Source organism: Scyliorhinus canicula, chromosome 18, assembly GCF_902713615.1.
Source record: "Scyliorhinus canicula chromosome 18, sScyCan1.1, whole genome shotgun sequence".
Classification (NCBI taxonomy): domain Eukaryota; kingdom Metazoa; phylum Chordata; class Chondrichthyes; order Carcharhiniformes; family Scyliorhinidae; genus Scyliorhinus; species Scyliorhinus canicula.
Window position 1 is genome coordinate 24,089,696 of NC_052163.1, and position 26,801 is coordinate 24,116,496.

General features: G+C 45.7%; 1 protein-coding gene across 1 annotated transcript in view; it reads left to right on the top strand.

Annotated features, from left to right (window-relative positions):
• The window catches only part of LOC119953690 (cAMP-dependent protein kinase type I-alpha regulatory subunit), a 59,135-nt gene that overhangs the window by 15,972 nt on the left and 16,362 nt on the right, over nt 1–26,801 (top strand). Inside the window, exons 2-6 of the mRNA XM_038778233.1 lie at nt 11,240–11,413; nt 14,458–14,549; nt 19,683–19,744; nt 22,263–22,309; nt 23,386–23,544. Of these exons, the coding sequence (XP_038634161.1) occupies nt 11,240–11,413; nt 14,458–14,549; nt 19,683–19,744; nt 22,263–22,309; nt 23,386–23,544 (534 nt within the window). The remainder of the gene's footprint in view (nt 1–11,239; nt 11,414–14,457; nt 14,550–19,682; nt 19,745–22,262; nt 22,310–23,385; nt 23,545–26,801) is intronic.

Consider the following 26,801-nt stretch of genomic DNA (forward strand, 5'->3'; position numbering starts at 1 on the left):
CCAGGGTGCACCACAAACACCTCGCTCTTGCCTAAGTTTAATTATAACCTGAGAAGGTCCCAAACTCGGCTAGTAACTCCATCACTCCCGGCATCCCTCCCACCGGGTCCGCCACATACAGTAACAGGTCGTCGGCATACAACGACACCCTATGTTCCTCTCCACCTCGCACCAAGCCTCTCCACCTCTCTGAATCTCTCAATGCCATCGCCAGCGGCTCGATTGCCAGTGCAAACAACAAGGGGGACAAGGGGCAACCCTGCCTGGTCCCTCGGTAAAGCCGGAAGTACTCCGACCTCCTCCTATTCGTAGCCACGCACGCCATCGGGGCCTCATATAACAGCCTTACTCATCTAATGAACCCTTCACCAAATCCAAACCTCCCCAACACCTCCCATAGGTACCCCCACTCCACTCTATCGAAGGCCTTCTCCGCATCCAGTGCCACCACTATCTCTGCCTCCCCCTCAATCGCCGGCATCATAATGACATTCGTGTTCAGCTGCCTTCCCTTCACAAAACCTGTCTGGTCCTCGTGCACAACCCCTGGCACACAGTCCTCTATCCTGGTGGCCAGGATTTTTGCCAGCACCTTAGCGTCCACGTTGAGGAGAGATATGGGCCTGTATGAACCACACTGCTGGGGGTCCTTGTCCTTCTTTAAAATTAACGAGATCAGCGCCCGTGACATCGTCGGGGGCAAAGTCCCCCCCCTCCCACGCTTCATTGAGTGTTCGCACCAGCAAGGGGCCCACTAGATCCACAAACTTTTTATAAAATTCCACCGGGAACCCATCCGGCCCCGGTGCCTTCCCTGACTGCATCTGCCCGATCCCCTTAACTAGCTCCTCCAGCTCAATCGGCGCACCCAACCCCTCCACCTTCTCCTCCTGCACCTTCGGGAAAGAAAGCCCGTCAAGGAACCTCTCCATTCCCCTCCTCTCCCCCGTTGGCTCCGACCGGTACAGTTCCCCGTAAAAATCCTTTAAGACCTCATTCACCTCTACCCCCTTCCGCACCACATTCCCACTCTTATCTCTCACTCCAGCAATCTCCTTAGCCGCATCCCGCTTACGCAGCTGATGAGCCAGCATCCTACTCGCCTTTTCACCATGTTCGTACACTGCCCCTTGTGCCTTCCTCCACTGTGCCTTCGCCTTTCTAGTGGTCAACAAATCAAATTTAGCCTGCAGGCTGCGCCTCTCCCCCAACAGTCCCTCCTCTGGTGCCTCTGCATACCTCCTGTCCACCTCCAGCATCTTTCCCACCAGTCTATCCCTCTCGCTCCTCTCCCTGTGTGCCCGGATGGATATCAGCTCCCCACGAATTACTGCCTTCAGGGCTTCCCAGACCATCCCCACCTGAACCTCCCCCGTATCATTCACCTCAAGGTACCCCTCAATACTTGCCCGGACCCTCCTACACACCTCCTCCTCCGCCAACAACCCCACATCCAACCGCCACAACGGACGTTGGTCTCGCACCTCTCCCATCTCCAACTCTATCCAATGCGGAGCGTGGTCGGAGATTGCAATGGCCGAATACTCGGCCTCCTCCACTCTCGGAATCAGTCCCCTACTCACCACGAAGAAATCTATCCGAGAGTAGACCCTATGTACGTGGGAGAAGAAAGAGTACTCGCGTGCCCTCGGCCTTACAAACCTCCATGGATCCACCCCACCCATCTGGTCCATAAACCCTCTCAGTACCTTGGCCGCCGCCGGCCTCCTACCCGTCCTAGAGCTGGACCGATCCAGTGAAGGATCCAACACCGTATTAAAGTCCCCCCCCTATGATCAGACCTCCCGCCTCCAGATCCGGGATCCGTCCCAACATACGCCTCATAAAGCCCGCATCGTCCCAATTTGGGGCATACACACTAGCCAGTACCACCTTCTCTCCTTGTAGCCTGCCCCTAACCATCACATACCTACCCCCCTTATCCGCCACCACCTCCGATGCCTCAAACAACACATTTTTCCCCACCAGAATCGCCACTCCCCGGTTCCTCACATCCAACCCCGAGTGGAAAACCTGCCCCACCCATCCCTTCCTCAGGCGGACCTGGTCCGCCACCCTCAGGTGGGTCTCCTGAAGCATTGCCACATCCGCCTTTAGCCCCTTCAGGTAAGCCAGTACCCTCGACCGCTTCACCGGCCCATTCAACCCTCTCACATTCCAGGTGACCAACCGGATCAGAGGGCGTCCCGCCCCCCTCCTCCGTCGGCTAGCCATAGCCCGTTGACTGCCCGCCCCAGGCCAGCACCCCCTGCTCGACCCCGTCCCCATAGCGACAACCCCTCACCTCTGTCCCCCCAGCCCCCACCAGCTCCTTCTTGACCCTACCAGCAGTAACCCGGTATTCCCCTTTCCCCCCCTCCCTTCCCCCCCAGGCTAGGAACCCTCCCAGCCGCGAACCGTCCTCCATTGTACTTCCGTGGGTCAGCTAACTTCTGCTGACCCCGGAAACTCCCGCCAATAGCCCGACCCCTCCCGAAGTGGGATCATCCCCCAATCTATCCCTCCTCCTGGCACCGCTCCAGCGCGGGGAAGAACCAGTTAAGGCCCCGCCTCCCCCGTCACCATCTCCACCCCCCAGCCCCGCAGCACGGGAAACCAGAGGAAAGCCCGCCCTTTTGCACTGCCCCACCACACCCTTCTGACGCAGCTCCCAAATATCAGCCCCACTCCATACCCCCACTCCGGCATAGAATACAACATACCCCCCCGACCCTCCCCTCAAGATACACAGCCCAGACAATGTCCCACAGCACAAAAACAAAAACATAGCAGAACAACCCCTCCGTAAATAACCATATCAAAATTGCAAAAGTACTAAAACAAGAAGAAAACAACAGAAGAAAAAGAGAACACAGCAACAGCAGAATCCAGCACTAATATCTTACAGCCGACCTCGCAACCCCCAACCCCTAGTTCAAGTCCAGTTTCTCCGCCCGCACGAAGGCCCACGCCTCCTCCGGGGAATCGAAATAATAATGCCGGTCCGAATAAGTTACCCACAGGCGCGCGGGCGGCAACATTCCGAACTTTATCTTTTTTCTATAAAGCACGTCTTTCGTCCGATTAAATCCGGACCGCCGCTTAGCCACCTCCGCACTCCAGTCCTGGTAGATCCGCACTACCCCATTCTCCCAATTGCTGCTCTTCACCTTCTTGGCCCAGCGCAGCACGCACTCCCGATCACTGAACCGGTGGAACCTCACCAGCACTGCACGCAGGGGTTCATCTTCCTTGGGCCTCCTGGCCAGCACCCTGTGCGCTCCCTCCAGCTCCAAGGGCAGATGGAGAGATCCGGCCCCCACTAGTGAATTCAGCATTACAGCCACATAGGCTGTCAGGTCCGATCCCTCCAGCCCCTCTGCAAGGCCCAAGATCCGCAGGTTTTTCTGCCTCATGCGGTGATCCAGCTCCTCAAAGCGTTCCTGCCACTTCTTGTGGAGTGCTTCGTGCCCCTCCACCTTACTCACGAGGACCACGGCCTCCTCCTCTCTTTCAATGGCCTGCGTCTGCAACTTCTTGATGGCAGCACCCTGGGTGGACTGAATCTCTGACAGCCTTCTGTTCGTTTCCTGCAGAGAGCTCAGTACTTCATCCTTGAATTCTTTAAAGCAGCGCAGGAGATCAGTTTGTTGTTCCTGGGCCCAGAGTCTCCATTCCTCTGGAGCTCTGTCGGCGGCCATCTTGGATCCCTTCCCCCGTTTTTTCTGAGGAGCTGCTGCTGTTTTTTTCCCCCTTTCCACTCCGAGTTCGAGTCATGGACTGCAGGGAAAGTCGTTCAGCACACCTTCCCCCACCGGGAGACGTCGAAAAATTTCCGTTTTGGGCTCTCAAAAGAGCCGAAAAATCTCTTTAAAACGGGAGCTCCCAGATGTGTGGCTTACTGATCCATCACAGCCACCGGAAGTCCCCTGTTGGAATTCTTGACTCTTGAGAAAGTTAAGTTTGAACTGGGGGGGAAGGATGGAGGGGTTCTACAATTCATGGGCGTTATTCATTATGCACTTTCAAGAACTGGATGACATTGAACATTAGTTGGGGGGGGCGGTGGGGGGGTTGGGAGAGGGGGACTGTATGTGTTAATGGTGACTTTGGGGATTCCTGATTCCTTTTTGTCATTTGTTTATGTTAACTTGCAGGCAGTTGTTTGGGGGTTGGTGGGAGGATGGGGTCGTTGTTATTGATATGGAGATTGACATTATATTCGTTATTGTTGGTGGGTGCAACTTTGGGAGAAAATGTGAGAAAGGAGGAGAATAAAAATATTTTTAAAAAAAATCATGCTAAACCAATGAAAATCACCGGTTAGGCTTCAGTTGGCTTTTTGTGTCCAATTTAGGGCACTACACTTTAGGAAGAATGTTAAGGAGCTGAGGAGGGGAGAGAAAGATTTAAAAAAAATAAAGTATCCAATTATTTTTTTTTTACAATTTAGTGTGGCCAATCCAACTACCCTGCACATCTTTTTGGTTGTGGGGGCGAGACCCTGCAGACACGGGGAGAATGTGAAAGCTCCAGATGGCGCAGTGACCAGGGCTGAGATTGAACCCGAGACCTCGATGCTGTGAGGCAGCAGTGCTAACTACTGCACCACCGTGCCGCCCTAGAGAAAACGTTTACCAGGTTGATGCTTGGGCTGAGAGACTTCAGTTATGTGGAGAGATTGGAGAAGTTGTGATTGTTCCCCTTCAAGCAGAGGAGGTTAATTGGAGAACTAATTGAAGGATTTTGGTATAGAAAGGAGGGAGAAACTGTTTCTTCTGGCAAGTGGGTCTGTAACCAGGGATCACAATTAAACTAATTGGCAAAAGAACTAGAGGAAAAATAAGAATTTTTTCTCGGATGGTTAAGATCTGGAATACACTGCAAGCTATTACTGTTCGAAGCAGGTTCCATCGGATGCTTCAAAAGCAATTGGGCATGAACTTGAGCTTTAATTTGCAGGATTATGGGGGCAAAACTGTGGTGTGGGATTAAATTCGACAACTCTTTTCAAGAGCCAGTACACGTATTGGACGGAAAAGTCCAATAATTCCGAAGATCAGCTACTGGAGTTATCATGTTCAAGCTCATGGTTTCTAAAGAAGCTGATGCTTCAGGTAAAAAAAGTAGGTATTTAAATTCAAAAAAGACCATTCAGTGGGTGAATTTAAATTGTATTTACTTATTAAAAAGCTTATTTTGACTATAGGAGTATTCAGTTGAGTGGGGTGCGTGGGGAAGGCACGAGTGAACAAATTTTTTTGTCACATTTTCAATGATTTGGTTGGTTTCATCCATCTAATAGAGATAAAGACCCAGAATTTGCAGTGAAACTGGCAGGGCTCGCTTGCATTACTGTGTAAAACTGCCAGCAACTTCTGGTTTCCACTCATGTGCAAATCTGGAGTTGCTCTTCCACAGGGTCTACTGATGCAGTCATTGTGATAGAACCAGCACAGAGGCAGTTATGTTTGTAATTTAAGCTCCATTCTTAATTTTGAAAATATTAAAACCTTGTTGAATGAGGTGTAATTGATGTTTTAAGTGGTACTAAGTTAGAATTACCATGGAACAATTTCTTTAGCCCAGGAAAAAAATAATTTAATCATTTCTACCAGTGCATGAATAAAGTTTCCATGACTTTTGTTAAGATCCTGGACCAGACCCCAACATGTTATGATACCGGACAGAATCCCAAATATTTTTCTAAAATTTGTAAAACTGAGGAAAGGATACTTCGCTCTTGGAGTGATTCCACTGACAAATAGTGAAATATTATTTTAAAACAAACTTTATTATTAACACAGGATTGAAGTGCATTAACATTGCAGAAATAGCTTACAATTAACAGTTAAACCATTCTTAACAAAAAAAGGAAACTCTTTAACTTTTCTATCTCCAATCAAGCAAAGCTTATCACAGGCCAAAAGCCACTTTTAAATTCAGTTTGCAAATCCATGAATACTTACTGTATATTTAAATAGAGATTTCTTGGAAATACTGCTTGAGAGAGAGATACTGTCAGGAAACAGCTTGCAGATTCCTTGTGTCCATGTCAGACTACTGCGCAGCCTGACGGCCTTTGGCAAAAGCTGATACTCAGCTCAAAGCACCCTGGAAAACTAAAATCTAAACTACCTGCTACAGACCTGGCTCCTCCCATTAATTACATCATCTTTATCCCACTCGGATCCCCTTATTGCTTACCTAAGTCTAAACGCACTGTCTCAAATTATCTACTCCCAAGGGCATCGCCACCAACCATGACAAGGGAGGCAGCAACACATTGGAGGGCTCCCGTTTCGGGAACTGGATTTTCGGGGTTTACCGCCCGGTCCCAGGGGCAACGGAGGCGGCTGGGAGAAGCAGGGAGAATGCACAGTGAAGGGAAATGTCGAAAATAAGTTTTTATAAAAAAAAAAAAAAACGGCCGTGAAAAAAGCGGCTGAAAGTCAGTCGGGGAGTGGAAAAGTCACCACTGGGACGGCAAGGAAAGTGGAGGCTGGGGCACCAGGGGAGGCCGCAATGCCCATGGCTGAATAAATTGCTAAAGTGATGGCCGAGGAACTCCGAACGCAGTTCACAAAACACATGGAGGCGATGAAGGAGATGGGGTGGTATTGGAAGTGCTGGTGGAGGATGCGATTGCCCCGGTGAGGGCGGCGGTATTGAGTGCAGTGGCGGAGGTGCGGGAGCAAGATGAGGTGATGAAGGAAGTGGAAGAGATATTATTGCAGCACAGTGATCAACTTACCTCGATGGGGATGGAGATGCGGAATGTGATAGAGATCAACACGGGTCTGCGAGCCAAAATGGACGACTTGGAAAACAGATCCAGGCGACAGAATCTGAGGATTGTGGATCTGCCCGAAGGAGTGGAAGGCCCGAGGCCGACTGAGTATTTTGCCACGATGTTTCAGTAGCTATTGGGGGGAGGTGGATGATCCCTCCCGATATGAACTGGACTGGGCTGATCGGTTGTGGAGACCTGTACAAAAGGAGAGTGAGCCGCCAAGAGTAGTGACTCTGTGTTTCCGTAGGTACAGTGTGAAGGAGAAGGTCCTGTGCTAGGCAAGGCAGAAGCGGGTGGTGCAGTGGGCTGGAGCTGGTATACGCATATATCAGGACTTTACGGTGGAGCTGGCGAGGAGGCGGGCTGCCTTCAGCCGGGTGAAGAAGGCACTATACATCAGCAAGGCGCAGTGCGGCATTGTATATCCAGCGAAGTTGAGGGTGATCTACAAATCCAAGGACCTTTATTTTGGGACGGCGGAAGCAGTGGAGGAGTTTGCGAAGGCAGAACGACTGTGGCATAACTGAGAAATGGCCATGTACCGTAGCCTCATGTAACTGTATTTTTCACTGCGTGCTGGTGTATGTGCTAAATGAGCCAACGTTGTATATACTTGGACAAGGGAAGAGATGGGACTTTCACTTGCAATGATGGTTCTTTGGGGCTTGGGTGTGTGTGCGGAGTTTGTGTGCTAAAAGGGATTTTCCTGGGACCGGGCAAGGGGGAAAGATACCCGGGCAGGGGCCTCCACCCTGGCCGGTTTTAGCCAGCCAATGAACAGGAGTGAGGTGGGGGAGGGGCTGCGGCAATCGGAGCCTGGCAGAACAGGTTCCGATGAGTCTAGCCGGGGTGGAAAGTTGGGGGAAGGAAGAGGTTGGGGGGAGGAGTTTACAAGAGGAAATGGGGGGGGGGGGGGGGGGGGGGTGAGTTTACAATTCAGGGGTGTCATTTACGGTACTTTTTCGGGGATTGGATGACATTGAATGTTTGGGGGGGGGGGGGGGGGGGGGGGGGGGGGGGGAAATGGACTCTATAGGTCAATGGTGACCATAGGCGATTCCTGATTCCTTTTTCTTTTTTCCGTTTTTACCATCGTGGGAGGGTTTGTTTTATTGATGCTTATATTGTCAGTTGGGCCGTTGTTTGGGGTGGTGGGAGGATGGGATCGTTGTTGTTGACAAGGGGATTGACTTTGTATTTACTGCTTGTTGGTGGGGTGTAAATTCTGAAGAAAAATGTGAAAATGGAGAATAAAAATATTTTACAAAAAAAAGTATCTTTGGATGGTTGGGATGAATAATGATCTAATTTTTACATCCTTTTGGGGAGCACGGTAGCATGGTGGTTAGCATCAATGCTTCACAGCTCCAGAGTCCCAGGTTCGATTCCTGGCTGGGCCACTGTCTGTGTGGAGTCTGCACGTCCTCCCCGTGTGTGCGTGGGTTTCCTCCGGGTGCTCCGGTTTCCTCCCACAGTCCAAAGATGTGCAGGTTAGGTGGATTGGCCATGCTAAATTGCTCTTAGTGTCCTAAAAAAAATAATGTTATTGGGGGTTGTTGGGTTACTGGTATAGGGTGGATACGTGGGCTTGAGTAGGGTGATCATTGCTCGGCACAACATTGAGGGCCGAAGGGCCTGTTCTGTGCTGTACTGTTCTAATTCTAATTCTAATCTTAATTGTAAATCCTGCAGCCACAGTGCCTGGAAACTGTACCTATCTTATTTAATATTACTCCAATAGATAGATAGGGGCAGCACGGTAGCATTGTGGGTAGCGCAATCGCTTCACAGCTCCAGGGTCCCAGGTTCGATTCCGGCTTGGGTCACAGTCTGTGTGGAGTCTGCACATCCTCCCCGTGTCTGCGTGGGTTTCCTCCGGGTGCTCCGGTTTCCCCCCACAGTCCAAAGATGTGTGGGTTAGGTGGATTGGCTGTGCTAAATTGCCCCTTAGTGTCCAAAATTGCCCTTAGTGTTGGGTGGGGTTACTGGGTTATGGGGATAGGGTGGAGTTGTTGACCGTGGGTAGGGTGCTCTTTCCAAGAGCCGGTGCAGACTCGATGGGCTGAATGGCCTCCTTCTGCACTGTAAATTCTATGAAACTATGTATACCTGAACTCTGGCATTAAATATATATATATATATAATATATATACTTGCATTCATCACATTTTAAGAATATCTTTTGTCTTAAGTTTGAAAGTTTTGCTATCTCAATCCCATGTGTGTGTTCCAATCTTTATGTTCTGTAAAATGGTTAAATGAATTGTACAGGTCCAGTTAATCCCAAAAAGAAACATATCCAAACACCGCACTACTTTTGAACCTCGTTAACCTTTAGCATGAAAGTCTAGTTGTTTGTCTGCAATGTTTACCATATATTTTTGTGGGAATCCTGTTTAAAAAGAAACCTTTTCAGGTATCCTCTTTTTTTAAATTCAGTGATGCATCTTAATTTTTTTAACAATTTTATTTACTTTGGACTATAGTTGGCTGGACTTAGGCTGTTATATGTAAATTTATATGCGGTATCTGTAAATCAAAATGATCTCTAGCTCAAAATGCAATCGGGCTCATGGTTTTCGGATAAAGAATACTCAACCTATAATTTGTGATTTTTACTTACTCATTTGTGCTCTGAGAGAATTCTTCGATCTGATTGGCTGCTTGGCCTGTTGATGATGTGACAGTTGCTGGATGTTACAGATCCCATATTGATGCCACCAGATTTAAAGTTACATCAGAATAAAGCAGTGCTTCCTAAACTATTTCCCACTGTGACCCCATTTCATTGCTTTTAAATTGATGTAACCCCAAAGTGGGAGCGAAAGGCGATGGTGGTGAATTGAAGACTCTTAATATTGCAAGGATTGTTTCCAAGCAGCCAAGACCACTCCTCTGCCCTCTCGGTAATATCCAAGCCAGCCATTTCCCCCCTGCTTGCCAGATTTTCCAGTTGCCTCCCTGCCGCTCCTCGATCCTGCTGCTTACTGCATTCCTGTTGCTCATCAACCCTGTAACTCCTGCTCCTTGTCCCTGTTGGTTGCTGCTCACCCTTTTTCACCAAGTACCCTCCCAGTTTGCTGCTGCCCTGTCCCAAATCTTTGCTGTGTACAAGAACACTGGATAGGGGTCTGAGATGAGAGGAAGTAAGCAAGGGCAAGAGAGAAGTGGTGAGCGGGCCGCAGGAAATACAACACTTGTGGCTCAACTTATTAAATACTGTTGGGTCAACCCAAAGCAGCAAAATGGGGACTGGCTTTAGCAGATTTGACAATTAGCCCAGAGCATTCTGTGGAGTAAGCCTTCCATCAAAGTGGCTCCATTGCAAGAGTTCTGTTAGAACCTCGGCTCGGCTCCATAGTGACCATTGCTGCCTTGGAGGAGGGGGAAATCATGCAACACCAATTGCTTGTCCAGTAGGGCCATAATCCATGGCTTGGGAACCTGTGGAATGGGGGAAAAAGGTGCTCTAAAACCCATTAAACCTTCATGGGTAATTTTCTTTGACGTGTGTAGTAAGCACCCTTTGCTACTATTGTCAAAACAAGAGTAATTATTTTAGAAGTTGTATGAATGCATAATTTTGAATGATGAATTAACGAAAACAGATGGTGACCTATAATGCCTGAATGTAAAATTTTGATTTACGGGACAAGATTAACCGTCAGGAGTTTTATGCCATTTGCAGGAAATACTCATGATATTAAATCAGATTAAGAGGTTCTGTAATTGCGTAATGGATTAGGTACGTAATGTATCAGTTTTAGTATTTCATGTCATTAAAACAGGTACTAGGTGTCACTATTCATTGATTGGTATGGTGCATTGTATCTTTGTTCTGATTTTAATTGATAGTTCTGTATTCCGGAATTGCCTAAACTTGGGCAGAAATGCTTGCCAATGCTTCAGTCGTGTGATTTAACAGTATTGAATTCCACATTACTACTTCCTGAACCTAATTTATAGTCTTTAACTCAAGTTGTATTGTTTCAGTGTGTTGTTTACTATCAGTTTAGAAAAATCGAGGTGTGTTCAGGGTGATCTTTGCGTATAGTGTCCAGTCTTAATTTGCAGGAAGCATTGGTTTGCCTATCTGCCTTGTACAGAAGTCAAAATATTGGGAAGAACACTTTATTGCACATTTTGAAATCTTTGTAATGCTTTCATACACAATACTGCCATAGTTTGCAGTTCCTTCAAATAATTGAGGATGTGCACATTTTTCTCATTCATATTTGGCCGTCTTATCTTGCAAGTAAATGTTTTCATTGAGTTTATGGTTGTCATGCTAAATTAGAAAAAGAACTGGGCAAGGATTATACAAGCCATGGTTTTGTTCATAAAGCTTTTGCTTATGGAGTCATGTATGGATTCAGAGGCTATTCACCCATTATGTTTGTGCTGAAACTGAGAGTAACGTTTCTTCCTTTCATTTTTTCAAAAAAGGAGGAGGCCAAACAGATGCACAATCAGCAGAAATCAGGTTCTCGATCTGACTCTCGTGAGGATGAAATCTCTCCCCCTCCACCCATGAACCCGGTAGTGAAGGGGCGACGACGACGTGGGGCAATCAGTGCTGAGGTTTACACTGAGGAGGATGCTGCATCATATGTGAGAAAGGTAGAAACAAGACTATATATAATGTTCAGAGTAATTTTTTGACAGATATTTCACTGGTATTGTGTGTGAACACCTCTTCAGTACATGGTTACTTCAGGTTGTGTACAAACTAATTATCACTTCAACACAAGTTTTGCTGGTCATGCAGTGAAGTTACTTCTGAACTGTGACATTTGATTGTAAGACGAAGGGTAGAGTTTCAGCTGGTAATATCGATGTAATCCAGACAGATACTGCCAATCCAGTGTAAAAGTTTGGATGAAGTTAACCACAAGTGAAAAGTGCCTAAAAACACTTGTCTGTTTTCTGGAAATTGTTATGCTGGTTTAAAATTTAATTTTCCCAATCAGGATACAGACAAAACTGCCCATGCACTCTGTCAAAATTGCGAGATTTCTTCCACTGATTGGAGAAGACTCTCCAAATTAATAATTTTTTTGGGGGCGCATAGGCACTAGAATGTATATTTTTAAAACTTTCATTGTTTCAAAGAGTGTTTAGTTTGCTGTACAATGACACGATTAAATGGTTCAGTTTGGTTGCTGATGTCGTTTTCAGTGGTTTCTAAATCGGATCACTCAAATAGGATGACTGGATGCTTTTAGAAAATGTTTAGCACCCTTAAATACATCAAGTACTTTTTAATGGAAAGAGAATAGCAAACTAGTTTTCTCTTGTGTTGTCCAATTGCATGGGTTGGTTGCAGAATTTACATTTGTGATTATGCCAATGCATGTGTTTTTAAAAAATATTTTATTTGGGCATTTTCATAAAAACAAACCAAAGCAGAAACAAAATCGTACAACACTATAATTAACTACCCCCCCCCCCCCCCCATCTCCCTTCTCATCCTGCCTTCCCCAATTGACCCCTCAATCAGTTGGTTTTGCACAGGGCTAAATAGCTGGCTTGTAATGCAGACCAAGGCAGGCCAGCAGCACAGTTCATTTCCTGTACCAGCCTCCCCAACAGGCGCCGGACTGTGGCGACGAGGGGCTTTTCACAGTAACTTCATTTGAAGCCTACTTGTGACGATAAGCGATTTTTCATTTCATTTCATTTCAATCCTCCTTAACAAAGTCAATGAACGGCTTCCACCTCTGAGCAAATACATCAACCGACCCCCTCAGGACGGACTTGACCGTCTCCTGCCTCGGGAATTCTGCCAGGTCACTCACCCACACCCCTGCTTTCGGCGGCTGTGGGCCCCTCCATCTAAGCAAAATCTGTCTCCGGGCTATCAGGGAGGCAAAGGCCAAGACATCAGCCTCTCTCCGAAAGTACCTTATCCTGCAACCCCAAGGTGGTTACCCAGGAAAAGACAGCACCTCTCTCCTCACAGAATCCAGATCTGCAGTTACCTAAAACCGGCTGTCACAAATGGGTGCCCATACCGGGGCACCCTCCACTCCCAAATGTTGTCTCCACTGTCTCCACACCCTCAAGGCCGACGCCACCACCAGGCTCACAAAGTGCCTGGACGAGAACAGCAGAAGCGGCGTCAACAATACCCTTAAGCTCGTTCTCTTACAAGAAGCTGCCTACATCCGCCCACACGTCGACCCCTCCCCCACAACCTAATTCCTGACCATGGCAATGTTCGCCACCCAGTTGTAGTTCATTATATTCGGCAACGCCAGACACCCCCCCCGCTCCAAACAAAGCCCTCCTAACCCACAGGGTCTTCCTTTCCCACACAAAAGAGATCAGTGCGTTGACCGTTTAAAGATTGACTTTGGGATAAAGATAGAGAGATTCTGAAAAATGAACATGAATCTTGGCAGCACCCGTCATTTTTACTGTCTGCACCAGTCCTGCCAGTGACAATGGCAGCACATCGCACCTCTTAATGTCCGTCCATCAACCGCAACTTGTGCAACTGCGCCTAACCCTGCGTCACCTGAACGCCCAGGTATCTGAAGCTCGCCCCACTACCTTAAACGGCGACTCCTATAATCTCCTCTCCTGCTCTCTGGCTTCAATCGGGAACACCTTGCTCATTCCCATGTTTAACCTGTACCCGGAGAACTGCCAAAATCTCCATCATGCCACCCAATGGGTTTAAAATGTATAACCGCAAGTCGTCGGCATACAGCGAAACCCTGTGCCAATCCCTCGTCCACCCTGGGAAATTACAACCCATCTAAGAATTGCCGCATTCCCTCCCCCACCCCAGACAAGGGCTCAGACTCATAATCTCCTATAGAATGCCTCGAACAAACCATTCACCCCCTCCAGATCCAACCTTGGATGTTCTCCGTCATCGATCCTTTTCCAACTATGCCACATCAACCACACCCTTGTCAGCACCCTCCCCTTTCCCAAACAAAGCAACAACCCATCCACCGTGTCTACCTCCTGACCCCCCCCCCTCCCTTTCCAGATCCTCCACCTTTAGCCTCTTCTGGATCTCCCGCATCATGGCCACCCAGGAGACCAGTTGCTCCCCCACCGCTTCCTTCACTTTCTGGATCTCCTGGCCCTCGGACTCCAGCTTCTGCTCCACACTCTTGATCCCTGCTTTGATCGGCTCCAGCACTTTGGCCAGATCTTCCAGGGCTTCCTTCCTCTGCTGGCTGGACTTAGTGTTCAAAAACTCCACTAGCTTCTCTGTTGACCACTGGGTAGGCAGGACAACCCCCTTGTCCGCTGCCATCTTATCCTATGGTGCACCACGAAGACTCTTCTGTTCCAGCAGGTCTTTTCTACTCGCCCCATTCCTAGTTCGTGGATCCACACAACCACACAAAAGGAGCTACACCTTCTCCAGGTACTCCTACACCTCTTTCCATCAAAACTTTGCCCTTTGGACGGGGAAAAGACCAGAAAATACCACCTTGAGGAGCCACCAAATGCGTGACCACTCACTCCATGGCTGCCACTGGAAGTCTATGCCAATGCACGTTATTGGAAACCTGAACTGTCCCCTAACCAGCACAATTTCCTCAAATTGTCCAAAGCAGAAACTGTACTGAATAATGCTTTAATCTTTTGTTGTCAGTTATCTATTAAAAGCCGAATGTGTTTATTTCATGACTGCACAGGTAATTCCTAAAGATTACAAGACTATGGCTGCCTTGGCTAAGGCCATTGAAAAGAACGTGCTGTTCTCACACTTGGATGACAATGAAAGAAGGTGAGGCATTTTTGATTTGAGGTTCTGACTGATAGCAAAGATGATTTAACGTTGTTTGTTGTAGAACTCATTTGTCCATGTCAGCTTCACTTGATTGATGGAACTCTCTACTGAATCAGAAATTTGAGGGCTCTAGTTCTATATTTGGATTTCAGCGTGTAACTATCCCTTCAGTATGGTACAGAATGTTGTAATGTTTGAGGAGTTAAACTGCACAGGTCTTCTGTTCAGGTGGATAAACAAGACCGTACAACCCTGTTTGTAGAGGGGTGGGCTAATGTTCTGCTTTCAACCAAATTGCGCAACACAGATTAGCTGGCCATTCATATAATTTATCTTTTGTAAGACTTTCCATGCCCACCTACATAATAGTTCAGAAGTAATTTTTCAATTATAAAATGTTTTGAGATGTACTTGGGGTGATGACTCAAGATTCTATACAAATGCTAAGTAGTCTTTGGGTGATGGGAGGTTTTGAATTTAACAATGAGAAGCAGTTTGAGACATGTTCAGTCTTTTGATCTCCTAGCCTATATCAGACATCAAGGCAAGTTAATTACTGACTCGACACTACCCCCAGAAATTTGTGTTTAACTTGACCTTTAAAGAGCCACGATATTGAGACATTTTGCACTCGAGTATTTGGGGAGGTTTCTCATTTTCTACATTTTTTTTGACAGCTGTTGAATTGCAGTTTTGATCTTCACATATTCTCTTCTCTCTCCATTCCACTAATTAGTCTCTAGGACAGAAATTGTGTGAAGGTACTGATGCATTGTTTCCGTGGATACTTCTAAACCATGTTCCATTTTTTTGTTCTGCGCAGATTACAATTTAAATGCTTGCTACCTCAAAATATTTTTCCTTGGGCAGCACGGTGGCCTAGTGGTTAGCACAACCGCTTCACGGCGCTGAGGTCCCAGGTTCGATCCCGGCTCTGGGTCACTGTCCGTGTGGAGTTTGCACATTCTCCCCGTGTCTGCGTGGGTTTCACCCCCACAACCCAAAAATGTGCAGAGTAGGTGGATTGGCGACGCTAAATTGCCCCTTAATTGGAAAAAATAATTGGGTAATCTAAATTTATAAAAAAAAAAAAAAAAAAAATATTTTTCCTTGGCTGCACAAACTCCATCTTTTACAGGGGATGGCTGGTGAGAGGTCTGCACATTCATTTTCGAGTTGCTGGCAGCCATAAAGCTGTGCAGCTTAGAGTGAACATTGCTTCTAAGCTTAAATGCTGCATTGTTCTGACAGGAATGGACACCAATGGGATGAAAGTGGTAAATTTTATTTTGACAGAACTTAACCTTCAGTTCATACAAGAACCGGTGCCTACTATCTTATTCATTCATGGGACATGGATGTCACTGGCTCGGCCGGCATTTTTGCCCAACCCTAATTGCCCTTGAAGGTGGTGGTGAGCTGCCTTCTTGAACTGCTGCAATCCATGTGATGTAGGTACATGCTCAGTGTTAGGGATGGAGTTTCAGGATTTTTACGTAGTGACAGTGAACAAGCAATGATGTATTTCCAAGTAGGATGGTGTGTGGCTTGGAGGGAAGCTTCCAGGCAGTAGAATTCCTATGCAACTGCTGCTCTTGTCCTTCTAGATGGTAGTGGTTGTGGGTTTGGAAGGCGCTGTCTGAGGAAGTTTGGAGAGTTTCTGCAGTGCATCCTGTACACATTACCGCCACAGTGCATCGGTGGTGGAGGGACTGAATGTTTGTGGATGGAGTGCCAATCAAGCGGAATGCTTTGTCCTGAATAGTGTTCAGCATCCTGTGTTGCTGGAGCTGCACTCAATCAGGTAATTGGAGAGTATTCCGTGGTAGATGGTGGACAGGGGTCAAGAGGTGAGTTACTCACCACAGTGCATCGGTACATTCCTAGCCTTTGATTTGAAATGAAATGAAAATCGCTTATTGTCACGAGTAGGCTTCAATGAAGTTACTGAAAAGCCCCTAGTTGCTACATTCCGGCGCCTGTTCGGGGAGGCTGGTACGGGAATTGAACCGTGCTGCTGGCCTGCTTGGTCTGCTTTAAAAGCCAGCGATTTAGCTCAGTGAGCTAAACCAGCCCCTACGAGATTTGTTCTCGTAGCCAGTGTATTTCTATGGCAAGTCCAGTTTGGTTTCTGGTCAATGGTAATCCCCAGAATGTTGACCGTGGGGGATTCGATTATGTTAATGCCATTGAATGTCATGGGGCAATGGTTGGATTTTCTCTTGCTAAAGATGGTCATTGCCTGGCACTTCTGTGTGAATGTTACTTGTCAGCCCAAGCTTGGATATTGTACAGGTCTTACCGCATTTGGAAATGGACTGCTTCAGTATTTGAGTCGCAAATAGTGCTGAACATTGTGCCGTCATCGGCCAATACCCCACTTCTGACCTTATGATGGAAGGAAGATCATTAATAATGAGGCAGCAAGGGCAGCACGGTGGCCTAGTGGTTAGCACAACCGCCTCACGGCGCTGAGGTCCCAGGTTCGATCCCGGCTCTGGGTCACTGTCCTTGTGGAGTTTGCACGTTCTCCCCGTGTCTGCGTGGGTTTCGCCCCCACAACCCAAAAATGTGCAGAGTAGGTGGATTGGACACGCTAAAATTGCCCCTTAATTAGAAAAAATAATTGGCTAATCTAAATTTAAAAAAAAAAAAAAAATAATGAGGCAGCTGAAGATTGGGCTGAGAATACTATCCTGAGGAACTCCTGCAGTGATGTCCTGGAACTGAGATGATTGACCTCCCAAAAAGCACAACCATCTTCCTTTGTGCTAGGTATGACTCCAACCAGTGGAAAATCTTCCTGATTCCAGTTTTTCTAGGGGCTCCTCAATGCCACACTTGGTTGAATGCTCCCTTGATTCCCAGGGCAATCACTCTTCCCTCGCCTCTGGAATTCAGTGACTTTGGCGGAACCCAACTGAGCGTCAGTAACCAGATTATTGCAAAGCAAGAGCCGCTTCAGAGCTTTGTTTTTAAAAAAAATTTAGAGTACTCAACTTTTTTTCAAATTAGGGGAAATTTAGCATGGCCAATTCACCTACCCTGCACATCTTATGGTTGTGGGAGCGAAACCCACGCAAACGCTGTGAGATTGGGTTGTGGGGGGAAACCCACGCAAACACGGGGAGAATGTGCAATCTCCACATGGACAGTGACAGGGCTGGGATCGAACCTGGGACCTTGGTGCCATGAGGCAGCAGTGCTAACCACTGAGCTACCGTGCTGCCTCTTCATAGTGTTGTTGATAACCTCTTCCATCATTTTATTGATGATCGCGAGTAAAAGGATGGGGTGGTAACTGACTGGGTTGGATTTGTTCTGCTTTTTGTGTCTCAGACATACCAGGACTACTTTCCACCCTGCCGAGTAGATGCCAGTGTTGTAGCTGTATTGGAACAATTTGGCTAGGTCTCCAGGTTCTGGGGCACAAGTCTTGAGTACTCTTGTTGGAATATTGTCAGGGCCTGTAGCCTTTTCAGTATCTAGTGCCTCCAACTGTTTCTTGACGTGGAGTGAATGGAATTTGCTGTAGTCTGGCATCTGTGATGTTGGGAACCTCTGGAGCAGACAAAGATGGATCGTTCACTTGGCATTTCTGGCTGAAGGTTATTGTAAATGCTTCAGTCTTGTCTTTAATATTGATGTGCTGGACTCTCCTATCATTGAAGATGGGGATATTTATGGAGCCGCCTCCTCCAGTGAGTTGTTAAATTGTTCACCACCATTCAGGCCCGGATGTGGTAGGACTGCAGAGCTTAGATTGCTGCTTATGCTGTTTGGCATGCCAGTAGTCCTGTAGTGTTCACCAGATTGACACCTCATTTCTAGGTATGCCTGGTGTTACTCTGGGCATGCTCCCCTGTACTCTTCATTGAACTAGGGTTGATGGTAATGGTAGAGTGGGGGATATGCCATGATACATATTGCGGTTGTGTGCAATTCTGCAGGTGTTAGCCCATAGTGCCTCAATGTTGCCCAGTCTTGAGTTGCTAGATTATTCAAAATCGATCCCATTTAGCACAGTGGTAGCGACATACAACATGATGAAAGGTATCCTCAATGTATCTCCTCAATGTGAAGATGGGACTTTGTCTCCACAAGGACTGTGTGACGTTTACTCCTAACCATACTGTCGTGGACAGATGTGTCTGCGCCACAAAGGTTGGCGAAGATGAGGTCAAGTATGTTTCCCCTCTTGTACCCTCATCAACTGCCGCAGACAGTCTCGCAGCCATGTCCTTTTGGACGTGGCCAGTTCGCTTTGTATTGGTTCTACCAAATCATTCTTTGTGATGGGGTTTGAAGTCCCCCACCCAGAGTACACTCTGCACCCTTCACTCTCGGTGCTTCCCCCAAGTGGTGTTCAACATAAATAAGTACTGGTTCGTCAGTTGAGAGGGGGTGGTACATGATAATCAGCAGGAGGTTTCCTTGCCCATGTTGACTTGATGCCATGAGAGTCATGGGGTCAGAGATCAGTGTTGAGGATTCCCACGGTAACTCTCTTCTGACTGTATGCCACCTCTGCTGGGTCTTTGGCTAATGGAGCAGGACATACCCAGGTGAGGTGATGGTGTTGTCTGGCACGTTAAGGTATGATTCTGTGTCAGGCTGTTGCTCAACTAGTCTGTGAGATAGTTCTCCCAATTTAGACATAGATGTTAGTAAAGAGGTCTTTACAGGTTTTAAGGGCTGGGTTTGCTGTTATTGTTTCTGGCGCCTCGGTCAATGCAGGGTGGTCCTTCTGACTTTCTAGCGGTCTGATGTGACTGAATGGCTTGCTAGGCCATCTCTGAGAGCATTTTCGAGTCAGTCACATTGTGGTGAGTCTGGAATCACATGTAAGCCAGGCCGGGTAAGGATGGTCGATTTTGTTCCCTGAAGGACATTAGTGAACCAGGTGGATTTTTATTGACAATATTTCATGCTCATCATTTGACTTTTAATTCCAGATTTTTATTGATTTAATTCAAATTCCACCATTTGCTGTGGGGGGGGATTTGAACCAGGGCCCCCAAAGCATTACTGGCCCAGTGTCAATACCATTAAGCCTATCTCTTGCTGTCATGTTTATTAAAATAATTCTGTTGAGAAGCAATTTTTGACGCTATTTAATTTTTCTTTTAGTGATATTTTTGATGCTATGTTTCCAGTCACTTACATTGCTGGCGAAACAGTCATTCAGCAAGGTAAAAAAACACTCTCTTTACAACTTAAAAGTAGACTGTCCGGATTTAAGATTAGTTGTTAACAGTAGGAATTTTTAAATATACGAAGAATCAAAATGAAGAGAGTTCTGATTTTTGGATTTCTCTCCAATCCTCCTATTGTGTTCAAGAGGATTCTTCTCATCAGCTGTTATCCACCCCCAAGGTGTTGTCTCTGTCCCAAGTTATGTAGAATGATACAATAGCTCAGTTATGCTCCCAGTTCTGTGCCTAACTGGATACCGTCAAAATTGTGTAGCACCATTTATCTTGGAATGTTTGCTCAAAATAACATTCAGATATAAGTAGGAAAAGCAAAATAGAAATAGTATTAAACCAGGAAGAAGGAAAGAAACAGGGATACATTTAAAGGAGGATAATATTGATACACTTGAAAGCTATAACTAGGCAGGGTGAACTAGATTATAATCATTGGATTTTAGAGAATATAAGGAGGGCATTTGGCCCTCTCTAGGTGCTGACTGACAAGTTGCCATTCTGCTTAATCCCATTTTCAAGCTTTTGGTCGGTAGCCTTCAATAGTATTATTATTTTTTGTTAAAACGTATTTTATTACAAACTTGTATCAAAGCAGGTTACAGCAAATACACACCCCGGGAAACATACTTCCCAACAATCAACTATACAGTCTGTACAGATTTTTCCCCTTTTTCACCCCCCTGTGACAAATAGCTCCTCAAACACGGTCACAAACATCCCCCACCTTTTCTCAAACTCCCCTGCTGATCGCTTAACTCATACTTTTATCTTCTTTAACTGCAGGAAATCATACAGGTCACCTAACCATGCTGCTACTCCTGGGTGGCGATGGCGACCGCCACTCCAGCAAAATTTGCTGCCGTGCAGTCACAGAGGTGAAGGCCACAACATCGGCCTTCATCCTCGCCATGAGCTCCGGCTTCTCTGAAACCCCAAATATTGCCACCAAAGTATTGAGGCCACCTCCTCCTCCACTATCTTGGCTAAGACCATAAACACTCCCGCTTAGAATCTTCCCAATTTTTTGCAACGCCAAAACATGTGCATGTGATTTACTGGCCCCTGCCCACACCTCTTAAACTTATCTGCTACCCCCTGAAACAACCCACTCATTCTCGCCCGAGTCAAATGCACCCTGTGCACCACCTTAAACTGCAGTAGGCTCATCCTTGCACAATAGCAGGTCCCGTTTGCCCTTCGCAGTGCTTCACTCCATACTCTCCAATTGATCTCCATTCCCAACTCCGCTTCCCATTTCTCCTTGATCTTCACCACCCGCTCTCCCAGCCAATATATATGTATATATATATATATCCTAATTTTCCCCTCCCCTTCCACATCCAGAACCAGCAGTCACTCCAGCAGGGTGTATCCCGGCAATCTAGGGAACCCCCTCCAGACCTTTCGTGCAAAGTCCCTAACCTGCAGATACCTAAACTCACTACCTCTCGGCAGCTCTGCCCTCTCCCTTAGTTCCTCCAAACTGGCGAACCCTTCCTCCAAATACAAATCCCTCACCTTGAGCCTTGAATATTATGGCACTTCGAGTGCTTAACCAACTACTATGGGCAGCACGGTAGCATAGTGGTGTGCACAGTTGCTTCACAGCTCCAGGGTCCCAGGTTTGATTCCTGGCAGGGTCACTATCTGTGCGGAGTTTGCGCATTCTCCCAGTGTCTGCGTGGGTTTCCTCCGCGTGCTCCGGTTTCCTCCCACAGTCCAAAGATTTGCAAACTCAGCAGGTCTGGCAGGATCTGTGGAGCGAAAGTTAGTGTTTTGAGTCCATATCACCCTTCTACAAAACTGTTTTATTAAAATGGCACCTAGGGTGAAAAACATCAATTAAGTGGAGAGACCGGAGAAACTGGGATTGTATTGGAGAGACCGGAGAAACTGGGGGGGGGGGGGGGGGGGGGCCCGAAGGGCATGTTCCTGTGCTATAATTTTCTTCTTTGAAAGGTAAAATGCATGTGTGGAGTGGAGAAAGGAGAAATTTAATTTCATGTTCAGTGGATGAAGTGGATTGAGAGCTAGAAATCTACTTTGAGCATTTGCAGCCCAAACTTTAATTTCATTTAAAAAAATAAATTTAGAGTACCCAATTATTTTTTTCTAATTAAGAGGCAATTTACGTGGCCAATCCACCTACCCTGCACATCTTTTGGGTTGTGAGGGCGAAACCCACGCAAACACGGGGTGGATGTGAAAACGCCACACTGACAGTGACCCAGAGCCAGGATCGAACCTGGGATCTTGGCGCCGTGAGGCAGCAATGCTAACCACTGCGCCACAGTGCTGCCGCAATTTCATGAGGGCATTGTTAAGAGTATTTCAAACTTGATTAGTTGTTGTGGGGAGTGGGATGGTGCCGTGGTGAGGGTAGACAACCTGATCTGGGGCAAGGAAGTAAATTTTTTAAAAAATACTTAAGTGGCTCTGAATTGTCATTTGGGGTGTTGTAATGTGCAGTGGTTTTGATGGCGTATTTTTGTTCCTATAGGTGATGAAGGGGACAACTTCTATGTCATTGATCAAGGAGAAATGGATGTAAGTTTGCACGTTGCCCAATGACTCGGCATAATACAGTAGAGATTTAAAAAGAAAATCCGAGACTCCTGTTTCAAAATGGGCATACAGAAGTGCAACCATTGCATTGCTTTAGTCGGCCATCTTGCTTTCTGCTTGGTGCAAGATAGATTTCTTCATTTTGGAGATGAACTTGATAATAATATACAAGAAAAATAAAAGCTCTTGTAGTAATAAATCTGGTGTCAAATTAATCCGCTGTAAATTCATATCAAATTAGTGATGTACAAGTGCAGAAATCTGTAAGCTGTTTGCTTGCAGTGTCAAAACACCCACTGCATTTGTGACCTTATCCTGTAGTCATATACAAATCCCGTACCGTTCCAGCTCAAGAAAGCATCGACTGCTGTGCTGTTCTGTCAGTTAAACATGAAAGATTGAACACTTATTTTCCCTTTCCTAAAAACCGATGCATAAATTCCAGTTGGTAAATAGACTGTTTCTGGCTGAATGAAATGTGCGAGATGTATGAAGCATTATATGCGCACAGTGACTCCTCCGTTTATAGAAAAAGTCAGGACTATATTTTCAGGGAAGTTGGTTTAAGTTACTAATGTCAGTTGATCACTAGTGTGATGTAAGTGGTAAGGCTGTAGCCATTATGGAGATATTTTAATGCAGGCAGCATCTTCAGTAACTATTATGCTACTGGATTAAGCTTTAGTCATGGAATTGGTATCACACTGATGTCTAAGAAAATCCAGTTCCAGCTTTAATAGAAATTACTATTGCTTGCCACTCCAGCTTTATATAAACTCAGGCTCAGTGTAACACTTACCAGCAAGCTAGTTGGATGTTCAGATTTTTAACAATGTCATTTATCTTCCAAGCAGTAGAATTTATGAAATGGCAAATTACTAATAATGGTGGTATTGCCCAGGTAGCGCTTCTAAAATATTTCCATATGCCCAATAGAATTTAACAAGTTAAATTTCAATGCCTCAATTGTGGTTTTTGTGAAGTTGAACTTCAGTGTTGACAGTTGGAACTAGTTTTGATTCTGATTGTTTTGTTTTTGCTGTACCCCTTTGTTTTAGGTTTACGTCAACAATGAATGGGTGACCAGCATTGGGGAGGGTGGCAGTTTTGGAGAACTTGCACTGATTTATGGAACCCCAAGAGCAGCAACTGTCAGAGCAAAGACCAATGTGAAATTGTGGGGTATTGACCGAGACAGCTATAGGAGAATCTTGATGGTAAGATTGATTAGTACATAAAGTTATACTACTTGGCAAACAGTTTTTGAATTTAATTACTTTTGGTTCTTTGTTGTCTTTTTTTAGTCAACACATGTTTGTCACTCGAGTTTGATAGTTGTCACAAATCTGAAAACAAATAGTATTTGTAACTATTTCTGCCGTCCGTATATATTCTGCATACATCCCAAATTAAAAATCATTGTTTTTTACAGCAGATATCCAGCATGGTGTCTTTGTTGGCTCTTGGCTAGAGGAATCTAAAATGATCATATAATTATGCTGTCTCTCCATGGTCCTGTATTTTCCTTGGCTTCAAATGCTAATCTACTTTCCCCTTTAAACACCACTGCGTTTGTGACCTTATGCTGTAGTCATATACAAATCCCGTACCGTTCCAGCTCAAGAAAGCATCGACTGCTGTGCTGTTCTGTCAGTTAAACATGAAAGATTGAACACTTACTTTCCCTTTCCTAAAAACCGATGCATAAATTCCAGTTGGTAAATAGACTGTGTTTCTGGCTGAATGAAATGTGCGAGATGTATGAAGCATGATTTGCACAGTGACTCCTCCCCTTTAAAAGATGCAATGGTTTTTGATTAACCAGTCCCATGGCAAACATTGTAAGTAAATGTCTTCGAGCCCTTCAGACTCTTTACTTTCGTAGCACTGTAATATTTTCACATTCACATTATCAAAAACCTTTATTGTTCTTGAACTCTGAAAAATTATAAAATAGTTAATTTTCAGGTCTCAGTGATTGCTTCTGTCAAACTGGTAATCTCTGCCATCTGTCTCTCATGCTTTCTCACTTCTCTTGACACCCCACTCCCTTTTGCTCACCACGCAATTCTTCACAAATTATTTCTTGTATAGATCTTCCCATTCAAAGATTTTACGTTCACACCAAATTTCAGGTGACCATTCATCTATGATTTAGCTGATATCAAATCACTGTTGATTTAGCCCTGATCCCTGATGTGTTAGTTCAAACTGAGAAATATGCTATTCTATTGACTGTTCCTCCTCAGATGGGTGCTATTTATTATCCATTAGATTTTGTGCAAGACAAGGGAGAGATATTCTGACCGTCACAAAATGGGGCAGGCAGACCTTTATTAAACTAGATTAACCAATAAGAACAGAAAGGCTGAGTTGGAGGGGAAATCAAACCACTGGGATCTGGAATGACACTCGCTTCAAGATTTAAAAGATACCTTTCTACTATGCCAAAGGTGGATGGAGAGGATTACTAATAGCTCATTATTTTGCAAAATAATTGGACGATGGGGAGGTTTTAAACTCTGTCGGAAAGTTGGTGAGGCAGAAGTGCTGATAACATTTAATAAGTACCTGGATAAATGCTATAACCTACAAGGCTATGGACTAAGAACTAGAAAGTAGGGCTAGGCTGGATAGTGTTCTTTCAGCTGGCACAAACATGAAGGGCTGAAAGGACTTCCATAAATTCCTATGATTGTGCAATTGTTTGTATTTATTTCAGATCTAAAAGATTTTAAATGGCTATCCCAAACATCCAAATTAAGCTCAGTTCTAGAAATCATTGCTTTCATTTCAGGGAAATTAAGAATCTATAAAGTATAATCCAAATAGTCAATTGAAGTTGGCAAGATAGTGCATTTTGGTAAAAAGAATAAGACCACTACATAGTGCTTTGATATTTAAAGCATGGGACAGGGGAACAAAATAATTTATTGATTCAGATGCAGAAGTCATTAAAAGTAGAGATGAGTTAATATGGCCTTTAAAAACAGAAAAAAACCCAGCTCTGCGATATATTTGTCGGGGGATAGAATTATAAAGCATTGAAGTTTTGTTGAACCTGGCTAAATCACACTTGGAGAAGTGCGCACAGTTCTACTCTCCAAAAAATAAAATCTATGATATATAAAGGAAAAAGATATTGGTGCAAAAACGATGCACCGGGAATAATCTGTGATTGAGAGGATATGCTCATCAGGGAAGACTAAATATACTGTGGCTCTTTTTACAAGTAAAGAGAAGGCTGAGGGCTGACCTGATAGTGGTCTTTAAGGTAATGAAAGATTTTGATGGTGTGGATGTAGAGAAAATGTTTCACTTGTGGGACATTCCAAAACAACAGGTTATAGATATAAGATGGTCAATAACCTATTCAGCAAAATGGTAAGATTATGGAATGTCTACCACGTGGGAGTAGTTGAGGCAAATAGCAATGAGACATTTAATGTGAATTAATCCAGGAGGCCGGATAAATCCTGCACCAGCCTCCCCGGACAGGCGCCGGAATGTGGCGACTAGGGGCTTTTCACAGTAACTTCATTGGAGCCTACTCGTGACAATAAGCGATTTTCATTTCATAAATGCATGAGGGAGAAAAGAATAAAATGATACCCTGGTAGGCTTGGAGGAGGCTTTTGTGGAGCATTAATGCTAACCTAGGCCAGTTGGGTCAGATAGCTTGTTTCTATGCGGTACAATTGATCTTGGCTGTAGTGGAGAGTCGTTGTTCATAAATGTAATTTCTACTTGTCACATCCTGCTTTGCAGGGAGTACATGTGAGCATCTTCATAACAACTGTGGCCATGAGCCCCCCCCCCCCCCCCCCCCCCCCCCCCCCCCCTCCCCCACCACCGCCACACAACTGGCATACATATTTTACATTCTTATTAGGACTGAGACACAATATTCTACAGAACAAAGGTAGGCTTGAACACACCTCAAACACTTTGGTGGGGGGGGGGGGGTTGTGTCCCGCTTCCAGCACCCCAAATGGGATCAACTGTACTCGCCTTTTGGATGCGCCCTTGCACTCCGAGTTCCCCTTTGTCCAAGGGCCATCCAAGATGGACGTTCCTGCCAGTCACTCCATGTGGCTGGGCCCTTACAATCCTGGGTTTTTGTTGTAGTCAGCATTTTTTCCTCTCTCCTTCCCCCCCCCCTATGCCCTTTCTGTCAGGCACTCCCTTTCTGTCTGAAGCTGTGTCGCGCTCTCCTTCGCCCATACTTCCCTTCACTGGCTTGCTGCTTGAGTGTGAAATACTATAAAACTGTTGTGAAATTATCACCTTCCCGCCACCAACCCGGTCTTGTCTTGTATGTGCAATATCACAGGTAATTGCCCTGTACATTCAAAGCAGACATGTGTTTGTCTTTTAAAATACAGATATTCTTTACGTACCTTTCCTGTATGCTAGTTCTGTTAATGAATTGCAATTTACAATATTTTACCTGAGCAAAATTGCTGGAAACCAA